This window comes from Cynocephalus volans, chromosome 13 (genome assembly GCF_027409185.1).
Source record: "Cynocephalus volans isolate mCynVol1 chromosome 13, mCynVol1.pri, whole genome shotgun sequence".
In the NCBI taxonomy this organism is placed as follows: domain Eukaryota; kingdom Metazoa; phylum Chordata; class Mammalia; order Dermoptera; family Cynocephalidae; genus Cynocephalus; species Cynocephalus volans.
In genome coordinates, this window is record NC_084472.1 from 32,582,963 (window position 1) to 32,601,335 (window position 18,373).

At 44.8% G+C, this 18,373-nt stretch overlaps 1 protein-coding gene across 2 annotated transcripts in view; it reads left to right on the forward strand.

Annotated features, from left to right (window-relative positions):
* FHOD3 (formin homology 2 domain containing 3) overlaps positions 1–15,173 on the forward strand; it is a 478,616-nt gene extending 463,443 nt beyond the window's left edge. For both annotated transcript variants that reach the window (XM_063076795.1, XM_063076796.1), the window contains 2 exons: positions 3,364–3,525; positions 14,556–15,173. In XM_063076795.1, coding sequence (XP_062932865.1) covers positions 3,364–3,525; positions 14,556–14,638 — 245 coding nt within the window. In that variant the 3' untranslated portion in view covers positions 14,639–15,173. The remainder of the gene's footprint in view (positions 1–3,363; positions 3,526–14,555) is intronic.
* The last annotated feature ends 3,200 nt before the right edge of the window (positions 15,174–18,373 follow it).

Below are 18,373 nucleotides of genomic sequence, written 5' to 3' on the forward strand. Positions count from 1 at the left end.
CAACCCTGAAATACTGAGAAAACAAAGATGAGCTAGAGTAAGGCTCAAGACATTTAAAGAGAGAGGTGGACTGATTTTTAACTGAAATTGCTATCTGGCTGCAACTCAGCTTGGTACTTCACCACCACAACTGTGTCTATTAACAGAGGGTAAGGGAAAAGACTCTCTGGAAGAAAACAACACTGACTTCAGTCTCTACATTCTTTTGTACATAAAGTCCAGTACATGGTTAAAATTATGAGCCAAGGGATGAACATAAAAGTATAGCTGACAGTCAAGAGGGAAAGTTGACAATGGCAGCAGACCCATATTATGTTGAAATGTGTAGTCAAGGACTTGATCATTACAAGTGATTAAAAAAAAAAAAAAAGGAAAGTATAGACAAATGGATAAAAAGGTGGATAATTTCAACAGAGAATTTGAACCTGTAAGAAAGAAGCAAGTGGATATTCTAGAACTACTAAATCAAATATCTGAAATAAGGAGCTCATTGGATGACCTTAACTGCAGATTGGTACCAGTAAAAGAGAAGATTAGTGAATTCAAAGACAGATCAATAGAAAATGTACAAACTGAAATACGGTGAGAAAAAGTGGAAAGAATAGAACAAAATGTAAGAGATATGTGAGACTTAGTCAGATGGTCTAACATACATGTAATTGGAGTACCAGAAGGAGAAGATAGGTAAGAAGCAATATTTGAAGAGATAATGGCTGAGAATTTCCCAAAGCTGATGATAGATATCAACCCACATATTAAAAAAAAAGAAAACATAGCAAATTCAAGTAGAATAAATACAAAGAGAACTACATACCATAGGCACACTATTAAAAACCAAAGATTAAATCTTTTAAACAGCCAGAGAGAAGATATATTACCTTCTAAGAGCAACAATAAGAATGATAGCTCACATTTCAACAGAAATGATGAAAGACAGAAAAAAATGGAATGACATCTTTAAACTACCAAAAGAAAAGATTTTAGCCTAGAAGTCTATCCCCAGGGAAATTATCTCTCAGAAATAAAGGAAAACTTTTTCCACCCATTAAAACAGTATATTTATTTTGATGTAATTATTTTCCTTGTGGACTATTTTTTTAGGTTAGATTTCTAGAAGGGGAATAATAAATTACTATGTTTTCTTTCAAACTGCAATTTCCATATTTTTAAAACTGAAATAAAAATAAGATGATATTGTGCTATTACAGTCTAGAATGTGGTGGTTATCCCCTCCACATCTCAGTATATATAAATGTCTTGCTAACGCTTGGGAGACTGTGATGAGCCGAATGGCCTTGTGGGTATGTAAAAGGTGTGGGCAGTGTTCACCTGATGGCTATGTGTGGGTACAAAGGTTTCAGGAAGAGGAACATATACATGATCAGGAAAAAATGGGAATAAATGATCATCAGGCAGTGAGGACAGTCAGCAAGAGGAGAATCCTGGACCTATGGCAGAATGTTCCTTTTGAGCATCTCCTGACACATTACATTGAAAGCAGATCCCTAGGGATGGGTAAACTGGGTAATTCTTAGAGGGAGGATTAGATGATGCCTTCATTTCTCACCCTGTGCTCTGAAAATGCGGTATGAGCAAATACAATTGATTGAGCTTTGTATGTTTGGGGAAGGGTAGTTTGGTATTTCAAGATAAGACACAGAATTATAAATCAATAGGTGAAAGGGAAAACAGGAAAGGGTAAAACACAGTCGTGCTATCTATTGCTCTACTTTGAGGAAGGCATTGTTCAGAGGCTCTACAGAGTCCCAATCTGAAAGCTGTGCCATGTGAGCCCTCTTGCCTCCAATTACAACACGTAGACCATTCTGAGGATGCAGAAAAATTCATCAATTCCAAAAATTCATTTTTGAGAATAGCCTATTTTTCAAAGGGTTTTATGATGCTGAAACAAACTGGTCTTCTCATAGGAGCAAGTAGGTCAAATTCCCTGGGTATAAGCAGAAAAAGTACAATTTACTGTTTTTGCATATGCTGATGCTGTAGATACTCTCCTATTTAGAAAAAAGCAGTCAAAACAAATTTTAAAAACTGTATCAACACCACCAAAAATCCTTGTCATTTGAAATCATCATTGTGTTATAGCCACAGGTCTCATATAAGTGCAGGTGATGGAGCACCTGGAGTCCTGGCAGTCCTCTTGCAAAGTGTGAACTATTTACATATTTCATTCAGTCATGTGGGTTTTACTAGCAGAAATTATGACGTTATAGCGCATTACATATATTGTAGTAAAATTTCAACCACAGACACACGTGTTCATGAAAATCACAGTCCACTAAACTGTGATCCACTGTTCCCACCTGTATCCATTGATATCCATTTTTGATTTGTTCATTCATCACCAACCAGGTGGTTGCAAGCACCAAAACTTTAAAAAAATTAGTATGGGGGAAGAACTCAAAAGCTTTAAATACTTGTTTCTTAACATTTTTTCCCCCTTTGAATTGGGAAAAGCTGGCTGTTCTTCAGCTTCCGTTGGACCTTAGTCAGGCTGGGGTAGCTGTGTCCCATAGACAGTGAGTTTGAGAACCCTTATATACAGGCTTTTGAAGTTGTTGTACAGTTATTACAAAATGAAGTATAGGTAGCGAACCTTACTTGAGAATCCATGTTTTGGGTTCTTGCTTGTTGATAGACAGATGCCTTTATACCAGACTCGGAGTGTCTTAACGTGTAGTTATAAATACATTTTCTCTGGTCAGGGAGCAGATGAATGTGCCAAAGAAAAATTTATGTCAACAGAACCTTTGCTGGTTGAAGAGGGTAATCCCATTATGACTTTCAAAGTCTGGGTAATCCAAAGATAAACTATGTATTACAAACTCCATTGGTTTCTATTTAGCTTAACGGGAGTTAAGATTAGTTGACATCCACTAGGCGCATATAACCACTGACAGAGAGTTGACCTAACACATCTCTTGGTGAGTCTTTGTACATTACTGGATGTATACCGCTGGATACTGGTGATGTTGCAAGTCCTGTGATCAGCTGAGGGCAGGTGATCATGAGTTCTGGCAGGTGTAGACAACACACCCAGGGGAAGAAAGTAAGTAATGAGAGATAAGAATACAACTGTGGTAGAGGGTAATGAGAAATAAGTGCCCCGAGTATGGGTTTGTTCAGAGTCTGGGGAGTAGCGGTCATGGGTTACAGTGGTGCCCCCTGCAGTGGGGACAGGTTAGTGTTCTGGATCTGCCACTAACTCTGAAGCTGTAACTCTGGCCTTTGCTGTGATCCATTGCTGACAGAACCTGGCTGCTCGGAGGAGCAGTGCTGTGTATTTTCTTTTGTGTTTTCCTCCTCTCTGAGAACGTTGCACTCTCTGGTGGTTTAATTTTTCAGGAACCACTAGTTCATGGACTATGGGAACTGATGACTCACCTAACGTCACAGATGATGCAGCCGATGAGATCATGGACCGCATCGTCAAGTCGGCCACCCAAGTGCCCAGTCAGCGAGTGGTGCCGCGGGAGAGGAAGCGATCCCGGGCCAACCGGAAATCCCGTGAGTGCATCTGAGAAGGGGTGAGGGACTCACCCCTGCAGGGATCTGCCCTTCCATGCTATGTGACCCAGGAAGGGCAGAGACTCAGAGGCCAGCTCCGGTGAATTGTCAGCAGCTGCCTGGAGCACCCATCTGCCCTTGTTAACAAAAGGTTTCCAGCTTGACTATCAACATTGGCCATTGTGGAGGAGGGGAACTGCCACGACATCTGTTCAGGCTCTGCTCAATTCACTCTTTGTCCCCAGCAAGGTCCGAAAGGCCCTGAAATATCTCTGGTATGTAGGGGTGGGTGCAGTGGGGCTCACTACCATGTACTGCCCTGGATGCTTTGCTGGGGGCTGTATTTCTGCCCTTCAGCCAACATCAGGGGCCACTTGCTGAGCTGGAGACTGGCTCCCCGTGGGAATCACTGATGTGCACGAGCATGCTGAAGGTGAACACCAGGGGTAGCAAGTGATGTGATGGTCATTAGGATGCTTAAAATATTTAGTGTTAGCTGAGGTTGACCAGCTTTGTTCTCTTCCCACCAAATAGAGGATTCCTCTTCATCAAGGGGACTGATTTTTCCCTTTAGTCTGAGCCCACTGCCTGCTCCTGCCCACTGAGCTCATGGGTGTGGAGTTGCCCCTGTCGGTGCTGTGCTAACTCCCACAAGAATGCTCTCCAGGGAGAAATGGGACCCCTGTGGATTGTTTGACATCTGCCTGCATTGGCTGTGGCCTTCAGTGTTTCAGGCGAGAGCTCAGCCCCTAAGCTTCAGCCTACTGCTGGGTCACTCAAGAGACAGCTTGAGTCTCCACTGGCTTTGCCTCCCAGAATAAGGTGTGGTGACAGGGAAAGGGGTTTGTGATGTTTTACTAGAAGGGAGCCTGGTTGCCTCCCCCTGTTCTGTCTCCCAAAAGTGAAAGGAGAGTGACTCCAGGAAGGCAGGGCGTTCAGTAAGAACTCAAACTCAACGAGCCAACTAGTGCCACCCTTGAGGTTCACATGGGAGGTGTGTGGGGTATGGGCTGTGCAGGCTGGACTCAGTGGTTCTGCTTGCCACATTGACGTGCTGCTTCCCAGGGTGAAGAACACTACAGCAAAGCCTGCAGTCTCTCAGCCCCTGCCTCTTTTATATGATCTGCTTTAATTTCCCATGGGAATTTTTCCCCAGAAGGAAAATAACACAAGTTGGGTGGGGGGTGGGGTCAAGGGAGAATGCAGTTCTCCTTCAGTAAGATGGGTAGACTGAGAGTCTGCTCCTGATCAGCTCCTAGATGAGGTTCATGCTGCTGGTCCTTGTACACACTTGAAGTAACAAGGCTCTCGAGCTATGATTCTCAGCCCTAGGTGCACATTAGAATGTTCTGCAGAAAATTTTAAATTCTGGATATCTGGAATGCACCCAGTCTGACTACTTCAGAACCTCAGGAGCAAGGCCTTGAGGTCTGGGTCCCTGGCCCTTGGGGGATTAGTGGCATGATAAGGTGGGCTCTCCTTCCTCTTGTACGTGCCCAACCCCTGCTTTCCCTCCATTTTTTAAATGGAAAACTATCATTCAGGGAGACTGGCTTTTTACATCTTTAAGAATTGTTTATAGGTTCCAATGTCAACATCTAAGGCCTTTTCATTTATTTTTCTGATATTTTGCTATTTCCCTAGTGTTGCTGTGAATTCTTAGCTCGTCTCCTAGTGCACCCATGGAAGAACTTGGCTAAGGACTTGCTACTCAAAGTTGGGCCCCAGAGAACATGGGTATCTCCTGTGGCTTGTTAGGAATACGGATTCTTGGGCCTAGTCTCAGGGCAACCAGTTCAGAATCTGCATTTAACAAGATCCCCAGGTTACCCACATGCATAATATGGTGGAAAAGCTCTCGGGGATAAGAGCTGGAGTGGAATTGCTGGGTCTTTGGGTTGCAAACTCCTGCAAGGGGGCGAGGCTAATCTATACTTGTGCTGTCTGCTGAATCTCAGTTGCTCCAGGCCAAGGCAACACTTCAATTTTTGCCTACCCAAAGAGTGTGTACTAGTATTTCCTTGTGGCTTTAATTTATATTTCCCTGCATGCTAGGAAAGTTGAGCGTCTTGCTGTTGGCATGACTTTTGTGTATGATTTTTCCAAAGCATTTGTTCATTTTTCACAATAAGAAATCTGCTTCAATAGCTTTTTAATGAAACTTGCAGAAGTCTGCTTTTTGAGGCTTTAAGTAAATTATCTTCAGTAGTGGCCCTTTTATTGCCCTCCTGTTAGTTACTTCCATAAACTGGTAACCAAATGGCAGAAACCTCCCACCAGTTAACTCCTGGTCTTACTGCAGTGGGCAGCCTCAGGGCAAGAGCCTAAGGGGAGGTGGATCAAGAGAGAGGGGTGGAGAAAGGTGGGCAGGATTGGGCCAGGGACCTTAGTTGAGGACACTGCATGAGACGTTGGCCTGGCCAGTCCCTGGAGGCTGTGGCTATGTGCCCCTCCTACAGGTTACAAGTCTGTGCTGGCCCTGCCCTTTGGTCTAGAGAGAACCAGATTCTTAAAGAGACACATACTGTCACTGGGAACAACGATCCAGTTGTAATTTATTTTCCTCTTCAATCTGGCCAGAAAGATATTTTGCCCATTTTTGTGGTTGACGTAAAATAATTTCCTATGGTATCGTTTTCATTCCAATCTTATGCAAAACAGCCATATATTCTTTTTATTTAGCCAAACACATTTTTTCCTGTGACACAGTTACTATAACAAACACAGTACAGCGTGTATGTAAGTGTTTATCTGTAACGGGTTTAATTCATTAGTAATGCCATTATCAACAGAAATTTAAGATGGGGGAAGTTAGAGTTTGATTTCTGTTATAAAGAGATGCTAAACTCCAGCTTTTCACAAGAGGTTAAAAGAATAGGAAAAAACGATTTGCAAAATTGATGTGGAGTTAGTGGTTTGGACCTCACCCTGACATAATGCCATATTTGATTTGATTGTTTAATGGTGACAATGAGGCAAGTGTATAATGAATAACCAGCATATTTGGGCTACAACTCATTTGGCTAAAGACAGTAAAAGTCCGGCTATTACAGGAAACTGAATAGAATCTATCCCACAGCCATGACATTTTTGGCCCATAAGTCGCTTGCAGGTCCTCAGAGATGATTAAATGTCTGCTCTCATGTTTGATGCTCGTGGCGGGGCCGGCACACGCCAAACGTCCTGCTAACGCCTGAGACTTGCAGTCCGTTGGGATACACGAGGGCATCTTAATCTATTTACAGGTTTCCATGGCTCAGTTCTGTTGCTTTTCCAACTGGAGCTGATCAGGATCTCATGAAGTAAAATGTTTCAAATTGTCCAGGTGATTTTCAGCCTGTTAAATCATTGATCCAGCTCACTTCATGTGCTCCCCCAGATCCTACCCAGGGCTCTCCAGTCGGCTCATGGCTCTGACCTAGGGAGAGCATTCTCAGCACTCTTATTTTGGTTTCTCTTTTCATCATATTGGGGCACGTATTTTGTCTAGGGCTGGTTGTCCTCTTAGATGTTGACATCTTAGATGTTGGCCTTCCCTAGAAAATCCTGAAGCCCAGTGGTGTTGCAGGGGGGGTCCTTCCCAGTTTGATTCCAACAGGCAGGCCCTGGTAGCTGGAGAGGAGAGGAAGCCCAGAAACGCCTGCCTCATTCTTCCCTTGCTTGGACCTGTCTTTGGAAGAGGGTCTGCCCAGCTAGCTGCCAACATGTAGCCACCAGTCCAGTCTGTCAAAAAACAGAGCAGGGGTTAGGATTCACAGTCTGCCTTTTCTCTTCCCAAGAGAGGCCTGGCCTTGTCACGGTTGAGAGAGGCTGGTGCCCCCTTTCCTGCTGAGTTTCCCTACAAGTGCGGGGGAGGGGGGTGGTCTGGGCCCCACCTGTGACATGACTGTGAAGTTTTCAGCTCAGGGCCACATTTCTATAAAGATGCTATCACTCTGATGTGACCTACAAATAATTGACCAGTTACTTAGCTATTTGAGAACTTAAGGTTGATCACCCTTATAACAACAGTTTCTCAGTGGGAAGGGCCAGGAGTCCAATTCTAGGAACTGCTGGGGAGGGAACGCAGAGCTCTGATTGTGTGCCTGGCTCCTGTGCCCTTGCACCAGGCCTGCCTCCTCATCAAGTCAATGTCTCCCGGGAGCTTCCGCATTCCTCCTGAAGGGCATGTGACATATTTCACATTTATTTGATGTAACTATGATCTTACTACTTTGGCAGAATACTGAAGTATGTAGTCATGCTATCTGATGAGTAGAATTTCCTGGAGTCAGAGGATTATTGAATTTGGAAAATGATCGAATCTGTTTTAGATAAAACAGGAGATAGGTCTCACAAAATATTAGATTCAGCCCTGGACCTGATCAATACACAACATAGTTTGGTTGACTCTACTTTTCCAAAGTGGTATTTGAAAATATCCAGGGATTTTCCCACTAGTCCTATTAAGAAAAAATGTCCCTGGATTTTACTTAAATAGTTCTTCATTACCCTGAGCCAATTATACGTTCTTTTATAGGGCAAGTTAGCAATGGCAATAGGCTAGGGACTTTAAAACTAATGCTCTTGAAATACAATCAAGTAAGATGTTAAAGGAAAGGAGCAGAGTTTCTCGATCAAACTTTTGTCTTCTCGACAATAGTGTCATTAGTATTTACTCAGCACCTAGTGATTTTTGGAGCTCCTTAAAGATAGACTGATGCCCTCCTCCAAAGATAGCTCAGAGCGCCTAATGCATAGGACACAGGATTGGAGGATAAATAGAACGTGTCCAAGAGAGAAACCAGGTTGAGAGTTACTGAGTTTTGGAGGGCAGCCCTGTGCTCCAGAGCAGGGCAGGGCTGGGCTGGGCCAAAGGCCAGGACTCTGATGTGGTAAAAAGGAAGTTGGGGCTCAGGTAGAAGCCTCGGGGTTAGCCTGGATGCAGGAAGTGTTTTGAAGTGTTTTACTGGGTGTTTCGTTTTCAGACAAATCGCCCTCCCAAATGCGGGGACATGGCACGTTGAAAGAGGTAGCTGGCTTTTAAGGTCTTCATGTCTGCCTAAGTGCCAGGCACCTCTTTGGCCCAGATTGGAGGTGTGAAAGGAAGGAGAATCAGTAAAAAGAGGAATGAGATTCTGTCCTTCCTGCCTCTGAGGGCTGTCCTGTAATGGTGCTTGAGAGGTGCCAAGCACTCTCCTGTCGGGCTCTTACAGTATTTCATTGCCTTTGCTGCTAGTTCCAAATGGAATCCATTGCCTTGCTCAGGAATTCGCATGTGCATACCTCAGAAACAAAGACTGGCTCCCACATAAAGTCCATGGCCTCACTGACCACAATGAGAGAAGTAGTAGCAGCCTCCCAGGGCGGTTGTGAGGGTTAAGTGATGCACCTGTGACATGTTTCCACCACCCTCTCACCCTGCCAGGTTCTGTCCCTCTGCTGCCTGCAGGACCTGGTGCTGGTGGGAATTTGCCCCTGGACTTGGTGCTTAGGGGTTTTCATGCACATACGTACCCAGCTGTCACTGTGCTCTCGTCAGTCCTCTCACTCCCCACCACTCTCCACCTCATGCTGGCCTGCTCAGATAGGTAGAGCAGACCGATCTTCACCTCTTTTTCCTACCCCCAGTATGCTGGGGCTTGCACCTGTGCACACAAAGGCTACATTGTCAGCGTAGCACTTGGCGCGTATTGTCACATCCCAGACAGAGAACTGCTGAGCTGGAAAGGGGAAAGACAGTTTCGTCCTGCCCAGGACTTGAAGTATTCTGAAAACATTGAGTCTGTGGGTTCCTGAGCCACTCTTCCTTCTTATCTGTAGACTTTCCAAGTTTGTAGGTTCTCCCAGAAAACAATGGAAAAGAACTTCTCCTTCCTCCCAGGCCAAACTCCACCTTCTCCTTTTGCTCACCCATAATGTGGCTCTCTCGTAGGAGGCAGTCTGCTTTTGCATTTAACTGATTGCTTTCTGTTCAGTTCCTACCTAGGAACCAAAGAGATGATTAAGGAGCACTGGATGCTAATGCAGCCACAGTTCCTGGAGGAAAGTGGGGTAGAAGCCAAGGAAACCCTAGCCAGACCAGTGACTCTAGTGCCCGATACGTGAGTGCTTCTGAGAGCCGTCTCAGAGGGGTGAACTTGACTCTTCCTGAGGGCCCTCCCTTTCCCTGCTTCTCAGTCAGATGCAGTGATTTAAGTCAGGGGCCCCAAACCTGGCTCGCCATCTGATGCCCTGGGCAGGTTCAGGTGCAGCGTTGTGGGCCTCTCCCAGACTACTGTTCAGTGTGTCTGAAATAAGTCCAAGAAGTTGAGTTCAAGGCAATCACGTTTGGGAACCTCTGCTTTTTTTTTATTGTTGTTGTTGCGGATGTTGATAACGTCTTATTTTGAAAGAATTTCAGACTTAAAGAAAAGTTGCAAAAATAGTGCAGAGTTGCTTTGTATCCTCCAGCTTCTCCTAATGTTAACACTTTACATAACCACAGGACAACTTATTTAACTAAGAAGTTATCATTAGTACAGTGTTTTTAATCAAGCTATAGGCTTTATTGAGATTTCACCCATCTTTCAACTAATATCTTCTTTTTGTTCCATGATCCTACCCAGCGTCCCATGTTGCATTAGTCATCATGTCTCCTTAGTCTCCTCTGATTTGTGGAGGACATTTCATGACATTGACACTTTTGAAAAGTAGTGGTCAGTTATTTTGTAGAATGTCTGCCAATTTGGGAAACCTCTGCTTTTAAGGGACAGGATTTTATGTAAATATATATAAAAAAAAGGATGGAGGGTAAAAAGAAGAAAAAGAATTCAGATGGTTAAATAATTGACTTTGACCAAAAGAACCCCACAGTAAGTCTGACATAGAATTGCTAAGAACTCTTCACCTTAATTAAAATTCCCTATTCTGAAGTCCAAAGGGGCATGATTGGACCTGCCATTGTGACTTGATGTGGCAGGTAGACCAAGGAGACCTGAAGGGACCAGTGTGAATTGCAGCAGAGCCAATTACCTCCTACCCACAAGACACGTATATTTAAAGCATCTTGGCATTCTGATATTAGTTTCTATAATATTAGACATACTCTTCCCAGTATACCCAGTAGAAAAATTTTAGACTCTTAGGGATTAAAAAAAACAACCAAAAATCTTATTTTCAAATTACATTTGACATTATGAGGAACAAAACATCTGTCAATGAACCAAGTGAAAGAGCACAAATGGGTTTCTGTCATGTGGAAGTAAAGCTTGGTCGATTTCTCATTGGCATGAAAGACTGTCAGAAAATGTCTTGCCAGGCTTCAGCAGGGCACAGCTGTTTCCAGCATGGGCCATGATCCAAACGTCCTGGCCCAAATCCTTCTCTACCACTTACTGTGTACCCTTGGGCCAGTGACTGGATCTCTCTGTGCTGCCATTTGTTCACATAGTGGGGAGATAACAACAGTCCCCATATCATATGGTTTCCATAAAGATTCAGTGAAACAATCCGTGTGCACACACAGTAAGTGGCAACCACCGTCATCATTGTTCCCAGATTCGACTCACCTTAGCAGAGAGTCACCTGAGAGAACTTTGTAGGATTTAAAAATGTTTTCATTTTTAGGGAGAAAAAGAAAAAGAACTTAAGGTTTTTCTCTGAGTCCCCAGACAGTCTTGTGCTGCATGTTGACAGCAGAGTCTTGTGCTGGATATGATAATTCTGCGTCACACTTGGGCATCATGAAAGCTATCACAAGTGCCTGGGGCACAGAGCAGCTGCTGGTGCCAGTAGAGTGACCTATGCTGTCTGTGGAAGGGCTGCAAAGCAGCCCGGAATAAACATTTCCATTCTGTTTGCTGTTAAGCTGCTTTGGGGAGGGGAGGCAGTCACGTGTGCAGGGCTGGAGAGCGGCTTCAGTTCAGCCAGAGCACTCAAGTGGGCCAAGAAGTGGGGAGAGGGGTGGGGCTAGATAGTATCTCATCAGATCTTAGCCCAGCCCCCACCTTACCCCAGTACTTGAGAAATCCCCTATTCTCAGAAGAGTTGCTTCTACTATAGAAGTGTAGTTTGTACAATTCCATATCCTGCCAGTCCCTGTTTTCTAGTCCCCTTGTTCTTATGTCCCCAGTCCTTTTTTGCTTTCTGGAAACTTTTTGAGTGAGAGCCAACTCCCTGTTTAGACACGGTCTGCATCCCTGAGCGTTTCTCCTCACACTGTGTCCCCATCAGGCCCCTGCCTCCCTGGGCAGGAGGCTATGTTCTCAACACTTGGCTCAAGGTAGACACTCAAGTAGCATTTTCTGAATGATGAGTGAACTGAGGAGCAGATGGACAGATGAACAGAGGCCCTTCTTGTGCATGGCTTGAATTGGGGTGCCACACTAACTTCAGCTGCTGACTGTCCTGTCACATGTTCTTTTAATGGCAAAGTGAATTGATTTTGACTCTTTAAAAAGGAAGGGTTCAGATTCTTAAGGTCTTTTTCACAACACTAAGGCGTTAATATATTTCTAAGAGAATTTATCTGAATTGTTGTGAAGGCCCACAGAAAGTAGGATTCCATACACGGGGACGATTTTTCTGTGAATACTCACTTTTCAGAGACTCATATGGCAAGCAAGGGGAACTTAGCCTGTACTAGCTTTTACCCCACAGCAGAGGACACGTGAGCCTAGGCTGGATGGGTGAGGCAGGGACCCATGTAGTCTGTAGCATCGAAAGCATGAGTGGGTCCCCGAGCGTGAGGGCACAACTGTGTGGTCAGGCAGTAAGGCTGATGCGGGCACCACTGAGCTTTGTTCTCTTTTCTGAGCCTGTTCTAGAAAGGCCAGCCCAATATCTAAGTCTATTAGGAGGTTATTACACATGTGAGGTGCCAGGGTCCTTATTCAAGTATTTATATGACCTGAACACGACAGTTACAGGACTAAAGCAGATGTGTGAATGAAGTGTGAAAGAAGCATCTTCACATACCTTCGTGGGCAAAATGCCCATCAGCCTGTGGGGTCTTTTCTAGTCATGCAGCTGAGAATACATACCTAAATGCACAAAAATTATGGTTCGTATACACATGTCCATGCCATCTTCTGCGGCTCATGAAATTTAAGATGCCTGCTAGCACAGCATGGGCTTCTTCAGGCAGTGTTTTCTATCTTGGTTAAGCGGTCTTAGCAGTTCTTTCTTGTCAAGAATGAGAGATACTTTATCTTATTTTATGCTCTTAGAATGGCTATCTTTCTTTAACAAACACTTTAAGGAGTGTTTAAAGAACATAAAGAACTAGTATTTTTATTGCTGCCCCCTAGAACAAATTCCGTAACTCAGTTAAATGCAGTCTGCCTCCAGCCGAGACTCTGGAGCCAAACATTCTGTCTGGTCAAGTTTGACACTCAGTCTGGAGTCCAGGGGGCCAATGGGGGAGGGGGGAGCTAGCACAAGAGCAGCTGCAGATGGCTGGCTCTGGGGCCCAAAGTGAGGCTTGGAAATCCAATTGTGTGGGTGGCATGACTTGCAGATACTCCTCACTGCAGATCCTGTGTCTCTCTAAAAATCCATACTTGATGTCTGTGAGTCTTCCATAGGAGTTTTGATTCTTTGAGTTAAATGCTGAGCACACAATAGGTTCTCCACAAATTATTTGTTGAGTGATCAGTTGATGGATTAGATATTGGCTTTTGTTCATAGTGCTGATTCCTAGGAGAGAAGAAGCCATTAATTAATAGATTTTAGTCCCTGTTCATTTTACCATGGGCATGGGTCTTTCAGATCCTTTGTTCACAGGCTAGGTGAGCTTTTGTCCAGGGAATGATGTGGAGACATAGAATATGGGGTGTTGCCTGCAGACCCATGAGGGGAGGCCCTGGCTTCTGGGGAGGAGATGAGGGGAGCTGGGTCTGGCAAGGGAAATGGGAAGACACTATGGGTGAGCTTTGCTTTCTCTGCAGTATCCTGCCCTGATCATCTGTGACTCTGGCTGATTTGGGGCTTAGGGTAGACGATAGATCCATAACACACTTCCTCTGAAAATAGAATAAATACCCCAAACTCTGTATGGTCTTTAAAGAAATACAGAGTAGGCCAAATGCAATTTGTAAATTAAGGGAAATGTAATTAGTCAAAAATGAAAAGACTTGTCTTGGGAGAAGCAGCTGCCCTCTCATCTAACCTTATCTAGTCTTTATTTTGACCTCAAAATTGATCAGTACTAAACAACGGGAAAAACCATAATGCAGGCTAAACACAGGCCAATTCTAAGTCAGTTGAATGAGAGTCCCTCCAGTTGCCAGTTGTAAACATCCAATGAAAGTGGTCATTGGCCGTTCTTGAGCCCTGTGTGTGTTGTAGAGACCAGCCACCAAATCTACCCAGAAGTTGGCGGTTTGCTCCTTGGCTCCTTTCCATGAGGAGTCACTGGTTATTTTAATCATTGTCTCTAGACACCCTGAGATGAGTTGAGACTAAACCCCGCAGTATTCATCCTGACTGCTGCCCCTTGCCCTGGGTTCTGGTAACACCTTGCTCTGTGGGGCCATGGGTTCTTGGGTATGTCCCCAGCTATGGTTGTTGGATCTTTTGAGCCCCCACCATGCACTAGTTATCTTCCCTAGGTATGTCATTGGAACTCGCATTTTCCTATGCTCTGTAATTAACTTTCCACTCTGATACACTCCTTATTCTAGGCAGATGCTGAGGTCTCAGCATGCCATTTGCTCTCCTGCAGTTTGTGCCCATTTCTCAGAAACCTTGTGAGGACGAGCTTCTCCTCCCTTCCTTCTGTTCCCCTCCTCACCCCCCAACTCCTTTCAGCTCTCCAGGTCTGTACCCATGGCCTCTTCAGGTCAGCCTGTTGTAGCCCCAATATTTTCCCTGCCCTGGCAGACAACCCACCAGGGCACTTCAGCAAGGGCAGGGTGGTGCAGAATGTGAGCACCGTGGCTTCCCTGAGAGTCTATGTATGGGTGGGAGGTGGGGCAGGGGGTGCTGGTGTACTGACTGCTGTATGCCTTGCTGCTAATACCGCCTTCTCTTCTCATCCCCTTGGCTGTGACCTGCGGGTGCCATTGCAGTACGAAGGACCCTGAAGAGCGGCCTATCTCCAGAAGAAGCCAGAGCCCTGGGCTTGGTGGGCACCTCAGAGTTGCAGCTGTGATGATGCTCACTCGTGGGTTACCCTAAGAAGTATGCTGAGCAAAGGGGAGCTCTTGCTGGATGGAACTTCTCCAGCGGGGGAGCGGGGAGACTTGACATCATCATCTGATGGTTCGGGAAGGGAGCACTCGTTTCAAGGGGTCACCACGAGGCTTGTGTTTCCCATGACGCATTGACGTGGATCTCCAGGAGTCTCCTGCACATACCTTCTTCATTGTGTCAGCTGTGTTTCTCTCAATTCCTTGACACCTGGTTTATTAGTTCCAAAGTGTGACACCTTTTCTGGGCTAGGAACAGCCCTTTTAAGGAGCAAATCACTTCTGTCACAGTTATTATGGTAATATGAGGTAATTTGATTAGATTCACAGACTGGGTCTCCACAACACCAAAATATCCAGATGTAAACTCCAAACTTGTACACAAAGAAAGCACAGATTGTTTACCAGTTGTGGATTTTAGATGTACTAAATGTTTATACAAATTCATAAATGTACACCATGATTCAAATACTAAATAAACAGAGTTTAATGTCATAATGAGAAACTTTTATTCTCCTGAGTGTAGGACCGTAAACAGCTACACAGGCTCTCCTCCTAATTCAGCAAAAGCTCTCCTCAGTGTCATCAGAAGGACCCTTGCCTTCATGTCCTTTGGGTTGTATTCTGTGAACACAGCGAGGAGCATCAACCACGTGCTCTTTGAAACTCCTGATTTAGTTAGGCATACGTTCCTGTTGCAGGACACGTTATCTATTGTTAACCTTATATCACCTTCCCAGTGGTTTGTTTTACTCCATTGTGATACTGAAGCAAAAATCAGAGATGCATTTTACAAATCTGAACTATTCTGCAACTCACTTAACTTGCCTCCTATGTAAAAATTTGTTTTCTCAAAAAATTGACGAAATCACTAAAACAAAATGGAAATTTAAAGCTTTATCTACAGAGACCCTCAGACTTGCACATTTAGTAATTGGTTCTCAAGTACAGGGCATCGGGAGCTGAGGTCAGAGCAGAAGGCGCTGGAAGGAGCTGTCAGCAACTGCAGAGCAACACGAGGGGGCTGGTGGGGCCCAGGTAGTGGCCAAGCCCTCCACAGAAGCCCTTTGACCCAAGGTCACGTGGTTCCCCATGAAGAACTTGTGCCTCTGGAAACAGGGACAGGCAAACCACTGCAGTATTTTGGGGGGTTGAAAGATCATCAGGTCACTAATTCCACCTTTGCCTTACTTTGAAAACCTCTGAGACTATATTCCTGAATCAGAGAATGTATGATTTATAGACAATATGTAGTAGTATTGCCTAAAAAGCCTAAAATAATGTATTCGCTCCACAGGCTTCTGTGACTGTGTTCCCCTCTCTGCTCTATCCCCGCTGATTGAGACAGGGAGCCCTTTCAAGTAGGCCCTTGTCAAATGACACATGATGGGTGTGAGCACCCAGGAGAGCATGGAACTGCAGGAGTTAGGTTTGTATATTAAGACAATTGAGTTTATTTAATCGCCTTATTGAAAAGGGTACATAGGGTATTAATATTCATTTTCCTCATGGTTCTAAATAACATGTGAAATATTCTACATATAGTTTAGTGGTATGAACATTTTCCTGTTTCCTTGGCACCGAATACAACATGGGATGTCTGTGGTATGTGAGATAGTAATGTACAAACCAAAGAAGCTGCCTTTTTGTCGCACCGTTTAGTGAAGAAACACTTTGGTGCCCTTCCGGGGGCCCTTGGTATTCCACTGAGAGTTGTTGCTTCATAATAAAAAGTTACATTTGGAAGGAAGTGACCAAAAAAATCTAATGTTAATTTCATTTTAGGGATCAAAAAATTCTCAGAAGCAAGATTAATTTCTTGCTTACAGCCAGGATAAAAGGGTCTCTTCTAATGAGAACAGCATCTCAAATAGTCCCCCTGTAGTGGAATAAGATAGGATGGTGGTTCCCAACCTTGTCTGCACATTAGACTCTCCTGGGTACTTCAAGAATTACTGTATCTCTGTCCCTCCATCAAAGATTGTGGATTTAATTGGTCTAGAGTGTTTCCTGTACTTCGGAATGTTGAAAAGATCTTCTTCCTTCCCGATTCTAATGTGAAGGCAAGGTTAGAAACCACAGTAGAATACCACAGGGTACAGTTTTTCTTTCTAGGATGGTGTGAGAGTTGGAGAATGAAGATGGTGTTTTTGAGAACTTGGCAGAACCAAAAATAATTCCCCAAGATAGAACTGGTTTTTAATCACTATCACACAGCTGATTAACTAGGATACATTTGAACAAAGCCTTCCTTACCTGTGTGCCCAGCATCTTGTGCCTGATGCTTGCCTGCGCTGAGAGCCAGGAGGCTGAGACAACTAAGTCCTTCACTTTTTCATGCCCTGTGACATGGGAAGAACTTGGGAAGTGGCGTAAGAGACCAGCTCTTGCCATCTCTCTTTTCTTTACCAAGAGAAATGCCTACAGAAATGTCATGGCGGGACAGAGGTGAACCTAGAGGTCCCATCCACGCATGTCGAGGGGTACTCAAGAGGTACCAGTGAGGGTCCCTGTAAGCCCTGCTGCCAGGGTGGTTCTAGAACCTTCTGTTCTGGATCATCTCTCTTCCTTTTGGATTGTTCAGTTCCTCTAGGGGAATAGATCCTTCAAAAAGGCCTAGAAGAGCCTAGAAGAATACTCAATCTGCATCTTTTATTTTTCATTTTTTCGGTGGCTGCCCAGTACAGGCATCTGAACTCCTGGCCAGCACTCAATCTGCATCTTTAAACTTAGTAGCTTAGTAGTTTTTTGTGAAACGGAAGCACTTTTCCTGTTGCCCACTCATTCTGGTAACCTCTATTAGCAATTTTTAATTCAGGATATGAAATTTGTCTAAATGAGTGGTGCCTTACACTTGTGAGATGCTGTTGCTAATCTTTCTGGTCATTACCCTAGATATTCTTGCTCCTGGCTGGTTAGCTCAGTCTGTTAGAGTGTGGTGCTGATATTCTTGCTCCTGTCTTAGCTCCTGTGTCTTAATATGGATTGAAATGATAAAACTGCTGGTGAGGAAAGGCAAACACTTTTCTGTTCAAGATGCCTGGGTTTCAGTTTCTTTGGAATCTTAATATTTCTTCTTTCTGTTTAAAAAATAATTTAAGGGATTTGGGGATTGAGGGGAGGGTACACAGGGCCTGAAGATTGAATTTTATTTTCTTCCAAGTCTGTCATTCAGTGCAGTACAGGGAGGAAGAACAGAAGCCAGGAGTAAGAAACTTGATTTCGGAGTTTGAAGATGGCGGCGGCTGCGGCGGCTGGCGCGGAGTAGCTGAGGTGGAAAAGGTGGCCACTGGGCCTCAGGCAGCAGGGAAGCTTGTGGACCTTCCTCTGGCCATCTCTTAAGGGAGGACTGCTGCTGCTGGCCGGTCGTGGGGGCTCAACGCCACTTTGCCCCCGGCAGGAGAGGCTGCCTCATTTACAGGCAACAGCTATGAGGTGTGGAGCAGGAAAAGAACTGATTCTTAGCTGCAAAAGCGAGTCTTGAAACAGGGAACACGGCGCCAGGGCTGCTGTGGATGCAGCCAGGATCCCGGAGGCTGGGGCCGCACTGAAGGCGGCCAGCTGCCCTATTCAGGATTCGAGGTTTCAGGCCGGCATTAAAGAAGATTCCTGGGAGCGCCCGAGCGGCGCTGCGACTGAACAGCCCGAGGCGGCAGCGCCGAGAACACGGAAGGCAACAAACCAGAGACAGAGCGAGC